This window comes from Stegostoma tigrinum, chromosome 21 (genome assembly GCF_030684315.1).
Source record: "Stegostoma tigrinum isolate sSteTig4 chromosome 21, sSteTig4.hap1, whole genome shotgun sequence".
NCBI lineage: Eukaryota > Metazoa > Chordata > Chondrichthyes > Orectolobiformes > Stegostomatidae > Stegostoma > Stegostoma tigrinum.
The window spans coordinates 16,260,705-16,272,470 of record NC_081374.1 but is presented as its reverse complement, the minus strand read 5'-3'; the positions used below and the strand labels follow the sequence as shown (position 1 = coordinate 16,272,470).

The 11,766-nt window shown below is 40.9% G+C and overlaps 1 protein-coding gene across 1 annotated transcript in view; it reads right to left on the bottom strand.

Annotated features, from left to right (window-relative positions):
- Positions 1 to 669: 669 nt before the first annotated feature.
- Positions 670 to 11,766, bottom strand: part of LOC125462876 (fibromodulin-like) — a 144,030-nt gene continuing 132,933 nt past the window's right edge. Inside the window, exon 3 of the mRNA XM_059653363.1 lies at positions 670 to 1,045. Coding sequence (XP_059509346.1) covers positions 801 to 1,045 — 245 coding nt within the window. The 3' untranslated portion in view covers positions 670 to 800. The remainder of the gene's footprint in view (positions 1,046 to 11,766) is intronic.

Sequence of the window (11,766 nt, the reverse complement as noted above, 5' to 3'; positions counted from 1 at the left end):
TCCGAACAGTGTGCTTTCAATGGTGCATCTCTCGAAGTTGGTGAGGATCCTTAAGGACATGCCACATTTTCTGAGCTGCCTGAGGAAGAAGAGGCATAGTTGTGTCCACTCAACTGTTGCACCAAAATGGGAAGTCCAGGACAGATTGTTGGTTTTCATCATTCCGAGGAACTTGACGCTTTCTACCCTCTGAACCTCAGTTCCATTAATGTAGATGGGGGCATGTTCTCCTCTTTTCTTTCTGAAGCCCATGATCAGTTCCTTGGTTTTACCAACATTGAGAGAGAGGTTGTTCTCATTGCACCACACCACCAAGCCCTCCATCTCCCTTTTGTATTTTAACTCATCATTGTTAGATATCCGTCCCAATGTGGTGGTGTCGTCAGTGAACTGTCGTGGGTGTACAGGGAGTACAGTAGGGGGCTGAGGATGTATCCTTAGGGGGCTACAGTGTTGAATGTTATTGTGGAGGAGGTGCAGTTACCTATTGTCACTGATTGTAGCCTATAGGTCAGAAAGCTGAGGATCCAGTTGCAGAGGGTGGAGCTGAAGTTGGAGCTGTAGTCAATGAGCAGGAGTCTGATGTAGGTGTCCTTGTTGTCCAGATGTTTGAGGGGTGAGTGTAGGGCTAGGGATATGTTATCCGCTATGGACCTGTTACATTGGTAGGCAAATTGTAGGGGATCAAGGCAGTCTGGGAGACTGGAGTTGATGTGGGCCATGACCAGCCTCTCGAAGCACTTCATATTGAGGTCAGAGCCACTGGGCAGCAGTCATTAAGGCACATTACATGTGCTCTCTTAGGTACGGGGATGGTGGTTGTCTTTTTGAAGCACAGAGAGATTTCGGCTTGTAGGAGGGTGAGTTTGAAGATTTTGTTGAATACCTCCACCCATTGGTCTGCACAGGATCTGAGTGTTCAGTTGGTGTCTCTGACTGGGCCAATCGCTTTCTCTGGGTTGACTTCCAGGACGTCTGTAGTGATGACTGAGGGAACAGGCATGCCTGGGGCCGAAAGGGCAGACAGCGCAGCGCTGCTGGCATTCTGCTTGAATAGAGGAAAGAAAGCATTGAACATGTTAGGGAGGGATGTGTCATTGTCTACTATCTTGCTCAGCTTCATTTGTATCCTGTAATTGTTGTCTAGAAAGCTGAATATTAACAAAGTGGGTTGTGAGATTATTAAGACCTTGACCAAGCCATAATGCTCACTCACCATTGCCTAGTGAGAAACTTGCTTCATCACTCAGCCAAAGCATGAAAGATGCTGCAAGATGCTCCCAGCATAGAGATAGGCCTGCGGTGGACTTTCTGTTTGCCCCAAATCTCACCACAACCAACATATTGCTGCTGACACCCACATTCCATGGAAGAATAAAAAATAGTTTAATGGCATAATCCCTAAACAGGCATTAGGGTACCTAAGTGATATATTCAATGGACCAAAGGCCTGGTTAAGGTGATCTTTGAAGCGCCCAACCCAATTTGGGATGCAATGGATTTTAGACAGTCTGGCAGGGCAGGAACTTTTACCTCAAAATTGCTGGTTTTCCTCCCAAGTACTTCACCTGGAAAATGGACGTAGCAAAAGCCAAATTCGACACTCACGTCCTTTGCTCCCCAACAGAAAGTCATAGGTATCCATTCAGAAGGATTATATTCATGGGCCATGCTAACTGAAACTGTTTGACATTGTTGTGGGCCAATTGAGGGAAAAGAAACGTTGAATTGTGAAAATTCACCACTTTGGAACATTCTGCATTCAGCACTGCTGCCTGACAGCGCCAGGGAGCTGGATTCTGGCCTCAGGCAACTAACTGCGTGAAGATTGTACATTTTCCCTGAGTCTGCCTCCATTTCCCTTGGGTACTCTCATTGCCTCCCACAGTTTAAAGATGTGAGGGTTAGGTAGAAATAGGCCCAAAGTGCCCAGGGATAAGCAGGTTAGGTGGGTTAGCCATGGGAAATGCAGCGTTACAGAGAAAGGGTTGGGTGGGAAGATCTTCAGAGGGCCAGTGTCGACTCAATGGGCGAACAACCTTCTTCCTTATTGTCGGGATTCTTTGATTCCATGGTTCTATGATTTTTGGAATTTGATTTGTGCAAGCTTTTCTGATTTCATAGTTGTGTATAACTTTTTAAATAAGTAATTGATTAAGGCCACTGGCATATTAATCTCTGCTGTGTTCATTTTAATGTATTTACATTGACCAGGCATAAGGGAAAACAAGAGCAGTCACTGAAAGCTCCTGATAGTTAATGATAACAGGGGACTGAAAAATAGCATGAATACAAAGGAGTGACTCCTTTGTTTCTGCATTCACCGAGGTTATAGTTTGTCTCCTCAGCTTAGAACTAAATTTTTAGATATGCAAACAATGCTTGCAGTCATTAAATCATTTTGAGTTTGAGGCCATAACAAAGATTTTGAAGTTTGAGATAGAAATCCAATTGAAACAGGGTTCAAATGGGACCAGGAATAACATCACCAGCAATAACAATAATTTGCTTTTATATTGTGCCTTCTAATGTAGAAAATAAAGGTTTTGTAGGCTTCTTTGCTAAGGTGTAACCAGATAAAAAATAGTCATCAAATCAAAAGCTCTGTCTAAAAACAATGGGGGGGGGGGGGGTGGGGGGAGTTTATGGGGGCAATTCCAGAGTCTGTGCTTACAGCAGATGTCAAACATTTTGGAGAGAGGGGTTGTACAATGAAAAGAATTTAGGAAGTTTCAGAAGTGGGACGGAAATGGCCACACAGTTTAAAGGTAGGGCCGAGAATTTGAAACTGGAGATTGTTATATTCTGCAAAGATGCGGGTGATGGCAGGATTTAGCACGGGATCGGATACAGGCAGTTGGGTCTTGAGCTAACCAAGTTTTTAAAAAGAGTGTTGAGGTTGAGAGTCCTTAACAGTAGAGCATTGGAATAATTAATTCTGAAATTGGTAAAGGTATTGCCGAGTGTTTCAGCGAGAGACGGATGAGGCCGAACTGCAAGCAAGCAATACAGTGGAAATCGAATTAGGTGGTTTCTGCAATGGCAAGGCTGTGAGGTCAATTGTCTAAGTTGGACTGGGGCAGTGGCAACAATAAGAAATGAAACTGGTGGCAAGGAGGTGGAATTTGTGGTTAGACTAAAGACGATGGCTTCAGTCTTGCTAATGTTCAAACAATTTGAAGCTCATCATGGTCTGGATGTTGGATGAGTAGAGCAGGAACAAGAACAGTATAGGCTTCAAGCTCAGCTGTGAATAGGACCATCTGGGTGTATCCAGGATACAAATAGAACTTAATCACATTACTTCAAATTATGTTCCCAAAGGCATATTCTATTGTTGAGGGAAAGGAAAGGAGACCATAGAGAGAACTCCTGAGGCAACAATTTGGGGTTAGAAGATAAGTTGTTAAAGTTGATACATTGGCACAACTGGATGGCTAGGAATGGAATCAATGGACGCTAGTCACTCTGGCTTGCCCAGCGAGATGAACGTGATGGACATGGATTGTGTGATCGGCCATGTCAAAGACTGTAGAGTGGTTGTCAAACATACAGTCATTTATTTCTCTTTTCTTTGTGTTAAGTCCCGTTTAGCATCTGCCTATGTTTACTAGTTTCCATTCCACCTATGCCTTAAATGCAAAATTCTAACCCTTCCCCATTTCACACAAGAAGAAACAGTTTGTCCGTGGAAACCTCTCATATTTTGAAAATCACTAAGGTCTCTGTTTAGTTTGGTCTTTTATTTAGAAAAAAGTAAAAAGACTCCTCAAATTTCCAGTGTTGCACAGATGTTTCAAGGTGTTCTGAAATGATACAACAATTTATCACGTTTTACTAAAGTCTTCTGCAGTGTACTCAAGAGAGATGAAGATTTACTGTTTACATGAAGTCCCCAGACAGGGATTTGAAGGGGAAACAATCATCATGAAAAGGTGTTTTGCCAAATAGTTTATCGTTTGGGGAGCAAGAGAAATCAGAACTGATCTATGTCAATGAGTTTATTCTGTTGTCTTATGTGAGTGACATAATGATCTGTTTTGAGATGGACTGATGTCATCATGTTATGTGCTTGCTTTGGAATAGTGAATGATGCTTGTTTTCAGTGGAACACAGACAAGTTATGGGAGCCAAGGCCAGGGGAAGAAACCTTATGTTCCAGTCTGTGTCCTCAGAAATGACAAGAAAAATAAATAAGTAAATAAATAAATACAACTTTGTGCTTTATCAATGAATAGTCAAGGATAAGGCTACTGTAGGACCTTGCAGACAATCTTATCTTTGGAGTAATACTTTAACTGTTTACAGTGACTCTTTCAATGGCCTACATATCTCACACTTTGTTCACACAGATTACAAGGACCTTCAACTCAGAACCTTGTTCAAATTTAGTCAATGAGCAGTTTTTTCCTCAAAGCTCAAATTTCTCATCTTTTTTCACCTCTTCTTTTTAAACTGACTTCATTTTCCTGATTATAAAATTGGCCCTCACCAGGGCACTTAAAGTAAAGCCTGTGTGTTAAACAGGATCCACCTATGCATGCCCTTGCATGCAAAATAAATTTACATCAGTCAAATGATAGCTTCTCAGATTCAATAATGCCCTTCAGCATTTGTAAACATCTGAATATCATAATTTTCTAAGTGTTGCCTCACATTGCCTTTAACCAACTAACATAAAAACATGGCAATAACAGCCTTCTGAACCAGACATCTGAATTTTTGTTCTATCAGCTGTGACTCCAATGCTAGCACTCAAGTCGGAGTCACAACAGTGTTATCATGAGCCCATCTCCAGGTCTGTAGCATCAAAGTTGAAGCTGCCACTCCGGCACATAGGAAACCTCATATTCTGCTCTCTTTTGGGCTTATAAGTTTGAGATCATCTGTCTGTTCAGGCCAATATAAAAGATCCCATGCTTACTGAAATAACTGCATAGAGGCCAGTATCCCATCACTAAGTCACTGTTTGTTTACATTTGCACAGCAACTGGCCATACCCAACCAGCTCAGAATCAGTCCCTGAACTGAAGAGACTCTAAATGTCCTGTTTATACCTGTAGAACAGAGCTCCCTGATTGGCCCAACTTAACAACCCCAATCAAGGATCTTATACATCCACCTGGTTCCATTCACTACACTAACATTTTACTGAAGAGCAGAGGTCATCCCATTATTCTGGGCTGATGTGTCAGACAACATCAGAAAAGTCGATTATTATAACATATTGTGGCTTTACAGGGTTCGCTGTACGCAATTTGGCTGTGTGACCTGTTTAGCTACAGTGATGGCAAATTCAGAATTATTATAAATCAATTAGAGATGCCCAGTGGTCATGAAAAGCACTATATTGATGTAAATCTTTCTCTTTTTTTCGTATGAGTATTCCTTCAATGTAGTTGGCTGATGTGGAAAGTTTGAATAGTCTAATATTTTATTTTATTCACTCGCTGGATGACAGCGTTGCATGCTTAGCCAGCAATTCTTGTCCATCCTTTATTGCCCAGAGGACAGTTAAGAGTCAACCACATTGTTGTGAGTCTGGAGTCACATGTAGGCCAGACCAGGTAAAGACAGTAGTTTCCTTCCCTGAAGTACATTAGTGAACCAGGTGGGTTTTTTCTTGACAATCAACACACAGTCATTATTGACCTCTTAATTCCAGACTTTTTTTTAATTGAATTGGAATCCACTGTAGCAATATTTGAACCTGGATCCCTAGAACTTGACCTGGGTCTCTGGATGAACAGCCTGGTGATAATGCCATGAGGCCATCACCTCCCTGAGTCTAGTTGCTCTATACAACAGAAAGGTGAAATATACCATACAGCGGGTGTGATAGGAATGACTTAATTCAATAAACACAGCTTGCATTAAATAATTTTTACATAATAAGGCGTACATGAGGCTACAAATGCTTTACTAGGCCATCTTACTTGTTTTAAATTGCTTAAAACCTGTGTGGATTTCATCCTACAACCCAGGAGCATACAGCTCCTGTCTTTGTCTTAGCTATCTTGCAACACTCAGCTGTCTGATTGAAGTATCTTTTTTTTCCAAAGTCAGACCGTCTTTCTTGGAGTCTGTTTTTTTTCTTAAAGTCTCTCGCCCTATGACAAAAATATCTGCGCTTTTGCGAACCAAGGCAAACCAAAAGTTTTTCCAAAACAATGCAGGAGGAGCCTTTCTGAATACCCAGACAAACTAACAAATCATTTATTGTTTAGTTTCTGGAAGAAGCAGCTTCCAATTAACATAATAACCACCTTTCATCTGAACACTTCTTCCTTTTCAGAAGTAGTGGGAGTATACATTCCTTTTAAAACCCAGCATTCAAAGCAAACTTTTTATCAACTTCTTTATGTGTTAACATTGTCAACAATAATTAGAAATTGACAGGAATGTTGGTTGTATACAATAAGCTCCATTTTCTGTTACAACAACAACTTAGATAATGCCTTTTAATAATGTAATGTAAGGTGCTTCACAGGAGAATAATCAAACAAATCTTGAAACTAGGCCATGTACGGATACGTTGGGATAAGTAAAGCAACTGATTTAAATGGAGCGATTTAAGGGGGAAAGTGGCAGGGTGAGGCCAAGACATTGGAGGGAAATCACAGAGATTTTGAGCTAAGTCTGAAGATGCCGTTAACACCTAGCATACAGTCTAGCATTCAACATTTTTCAAATTTGAACATTTTCTGCTCTGTATTTAAGTCTCTTGAAGACTGGGTGACTATTCTCAAACTGGACTCTTTAAGGCAAAACTGTACAAGTGATCACCGGGCTCTTCCTTGGCTAGTGACTTGTGCTATTATTCAGTGCCACATCCCACAGTTGCTTGCCAGTTCCTTGCCTGAGAGGATCACAGTGACCAAGTAAACCTGGACATTATGCAAAGCTATCCTAGCACAGCTCAATCACAACCTCAATCGCATGTGGCCCACTCATCCACATTTCCATTAATAACCGCTGGGTAGGATCAGGAAAATAAGGAATATTAGCTGAATATGTTTTCCCTTCTTAACTCGGGGACACTGTAATTAGTTGCGCCACCTTCACTGTTCCAAGCTGAGATCAGATAATGGCAAAAGAATTTCAAGGAGATTTCCTTTGATTGTGTGTCTCACTATCAGACCAACATTATATTCAGTAGCTGAAAAATGGAATCCCAGAAACACACTTTGCTAATGACTTTGGTAGTTCAGCGATCTGTATTGAGTAATCTGTGCACAACATTGACCAAACCCATTAAATAAGAGTGGAAGCAAGTTATTCATGTGCCTCAGGGACTGCCTAAGAAGAAGAAGACCTGCCTCGTGCTATATTTCCAAATGAGGCATTAAAGCGATGCTGCATGTGCCATCTCAGGTGGCAATAAACATCCTCAGCCTTATTTTGAAGGAAAAAAGGAGTTATGAATGGTCCAATGTTCATTGCACATCATTCCTAATTCTCTCCGTACATATTGCTACCATATTTCCTTATTACTATAGTAATTACATTTTGAAAGATCACTCAGTTGTTATAAAGCACTTTGAAGTATTCTCTGATGAGTGCTGTATAAATGCAAGCTTTTCTTTCGCATTGAATGGTTCTTCATTATCATAATTTAACCATATTGCATATTTACTGTCATATATTCTGTCCCACACACCTACCATGGAATTATAATGTTTCTTGGCCCCAACTTTTCAACATCCAACTCTATCCATTAAGGTCAATAGGTGGAATTGTGTGGGTTGATGAGTAGCATTTCTAGCTCTTTCATCTACAGTCTGTAGTATATTAACGATAACCCAGATTTTCCTAAGTTCAGGTCAGTTGAAGAAAGTGAAACCACCTATATTTTCTGAATTGGAGTTTCCTCATGTAGGGCAATCTAGAATGAGAGGTCATGGTTTTAGGTTACACAGTGGCAGATTTAAAACAATGAAGAGGTGAAATGACCTCTCCCCAAGAGTCACAAATCTGTTCAACTAACTTACCCAGAATATGGTGGCGACTGGGTCATTGAGTAATTTTAAGGAGGAGAGAGATGGATTTTTAATCAGTGATAACAAAGTGTGGGGCTGGATGAACACAGCAGGCCAAGCAGCATCTTAGGAGCACAAAAGCTGACGTTTCGGGTCTAGACCCTTGAAAGGCTATGGAGAGCAGACAGGAAAGTGCAGTTGAGGCTGAAATGAGATCAGCTATGATCGTAGTGAATGGCATAGCTTGCTCAAGGGGCTGACTTGCCTAATGCTGCTCCTGGTTTGTATGTTCTTGTGTTTTTAATAACCACTAGTCAGGAAGTCTCAGATGCAAATTTGTCTTATGCCAACACCTATTTTCTGTAAGCAGGCCAGGTGATTTAGCAACTTCTACTGAAACATTGATGTTGATGACAAGCTTGTGCCACCCAAAAGCAGCAAGCAATATTTGAGTCCTGAGAATCTGCCTGCTGTTTCTGAGAATGGAAAATGCACATTTCTGTTAGTCATTCTAATGCCACTCAGGTCCCTGCTGAGATACTGGGTATTAGGACTGAATCCAAAACCATAAATCCTGCTTCTATTTGGTTGCCAACTGAATGTATTGCTGGAATTTTCATCATACAATTTGCGCTCATGACCCAACCATTAATTAATCAATTTATTGTGACCTATGACCTTCCTACATCAGTTAGAAAGCCAGAAAGCTTGTTACTTCTTTGTATGATGCCTGACTTTCAGCCAAAGTATCTTTACTTCCACTGCCCTTTCAAATATTTTTATACCTCATAAAGTTCAAAGTATATAAAACAAAACCTCTTTAATGCTGCTACGATTTTTCTCCAGGGATGCACACAGAAATGCCTGAGGGAATTGATCTTCAATGCCTGGAGACTCCAGGCCAATCCCACATTGTTGGCCACCCTGCTTCTTAGTGATCCTTCAGATGGTTGGGGAGTGAGGATCCAAATCACACAGAAATACTAGACAGAAACTTCCAAGAGAACTATCTATTTTAAGTATAAGATTTCTAATGCTTACATGTAACATAGGCCTATTATCCACCTTGAATACCTACAGGGTGGCAATAGGCCATTTGGCCCATTAAGTCCACACCGACCATCCAAAGAGCATCCCACCAAGACCCACACCATCCTATGGTTACTCTGGCCAATCCACTTAACCTGCACATCTTTACAGCATGGGAGGAAACTGGAGCACCGAGAAGAAACCCACACAGACACAGGGAGAATGTGCAAACTTCACACAGATAGTCACCACGTGAGCCTGGAATTGAACTCAGGTCCCTGATGCTGTGGGGTAACAATGCTACCCACTGAGTCACTGTGCTGCTCTAGAATTACATATCATCAAATTGGGGAATTGTGGAATTGGAGACGAGGGATTCTGCTCCCTTTTTTCAGTGTTGAAGTTCAAAACTCTGATGTCCGTCAAAAATGGAGGGAAGAGCATGTCAACATTTATTAGCATACAAACTATGTTAGAGGGCTTGTGTATTTTTGACCTGTTAAGTAAATTATTGTCAAGATATCCTCTCAGTTATTTGCTCAGAATAAAGGGGTGCCAACTCAAGACTGAAATGAGTAGAAATCTCTTCTCTCTGAGAGTTGAGAGCCTTTAGAACTCCTCAACACAGAGATCTGTGAGGGGCAGAGTCCTTGTATATATTTAAGGCCAAAATAGGCTGATAGGAGAATTAAGGGTTATGTGGAGAGCAGGGAAAGTGGACATGAGGAATGTCAATCGCCATGATCTTATTGAAAGGCTGAACAGGCTGCAGGGGTCGAGTGGCCAACATCTGTTCCTATTTCTTATGGCCTTATGGTCTTCAGACAGTGACCATCATTGTTACATTAATGTTAGTGGCGAAGTGTACTGATTAAGGCACAGAGTAAGCGTTACGGCAGCATCAACAATTTTGTTGATTCGAATCAATGATTATTGTAAAACAGCAATACTTATATCTATATAATATGCCCATCATTAGCAAACAACTCAGAACAATTCACAGGGGCACAAGGTAAAAATGGATAGCTACCAATAATAAAAAAAAGATGATAAAAGACCCGGACAGAAGTGAGATTTTAAGGAAGATCATTAGGACAAAGGTGCCTGGCACAAGGTGAAGAGGCAGAATTAGAGAAATGAAGCATTTTCTATGTTGTAATATATGTGGCTCGCTAGGCCAACATTTATTGCCCATACCTAATTGCTCAAAGAGCAGTTAAGAGGCAATCACTGTGGGCCTGGAGTGACATGTGGGTCAGATAAGGTTGGCAGATATCCTTCCCTAAAGGGCATCAGTGAACCTAATGGGTTAGATCAGCCCGTAGTTCCAATTTTTATCCAATACAGATTTCACCATCTGCCATTATGGAATTTGAACCCACGTCCCAGGATATTAGCCTGGTGTTCTGAATTACCATCATCTCCACTACATACTGGAGGAGATCACTGTGATAGGGATGGGATGGCCATAGATAGATTGATATACATGGGTGAAGATGTCAGTCATGTGTACATTGCATTTGATTTGGTTAAGGTCAGAGTAACAGACATTTGGATGAACTAAAGACAATGGACAGCGAAGGTTTGGAGGCTTGCTCAGTTTAGGGTGGACTGGTTTGGTTTCAAAGTGATAAAGGGACAAATATCCTGGCAGAGGAGCCTAAAGGGTAATGTTACAGAGCAGGAGATAAGCAATGCTTGTGGTAGAGAAGGTATATGGTTGGAAATTCAGTTTAATGTCAAGGAAATTGCCTCAGATAATGATTGAGGATGGTTAGAATTGGTGGGATGGATAGACAGTCTACGATGGGTGTCAATGATAATTACAGTCTGAAGTGTCTTGTTGCAGAGAACTGAAGCATACCTCAGGCTGGATCTTTAACAAGTAGACTCTGAATATCACAGCTCATTGTCTTATCTGAAATCTGACCATTCCAGATTGAGGTAAAAGTGAATTGTTTCCCTACTTGGAGCAGAACAGTGTTTCATAATGAGGAACTTAGTTTGATTCTGTTGGGGTTGGGGGGAGGTGGTATTGAAAGCAGGAAGTCTATGGCCCAGCTGGTGATGACTGCTGACACCATCTACGTACAACCTGAAGCAAAACAAAGCTTCTTTTCTTGACCGTTGCAAATGATTGTCAGCAAAACCAAACAGAATGTTAGTGGTATACCACAGGAAGCAGCTGAGCACTGAAAGGTGTTTTTCATCACAAGGCAGATCTCTAAATCTGCTTGAACTACTGAAAAAAAAGTCTAGGCTAAGTTTACTGGTCTCATTTGCACATAAGTATTACAGTCACGGCTTCAGCTTAACATCTCATTGCAAAAAATGGCGTCTCCTAGAAAACTGCAAACCTCAGTTATCAGTCTGTCTCAACCTTAATATCAAAGTAGATTCATACTGGGCCTTCTGACTCAAAAGCAAAATTGCTAATTCTTCAAGGAAACAAATTGTTGGTGCATTTAGGAATTTTTCAACTGTTCCTCCATAGAGAGAATTTGGAAGAAGGACTTTTACAGTGCACCTCCCAGGACCTCAGTAAGCTCCAAACAGCTACATGGCCAAGTTTTTGTTTTAAGAATATTCAGTGTAGTGTAATGTGGAAAAGTATAGAATGTCAACACAGAGATTTTAGGACAGTATATTCAAGAAAGTTTTTAAAAACATTTCAAAATTAAAAGTAGTTAAATTATGATTGGACCAGACATTGAAAATAACAATAAACGATTACTTAGTTTGCCTCAGTGGTCTCATA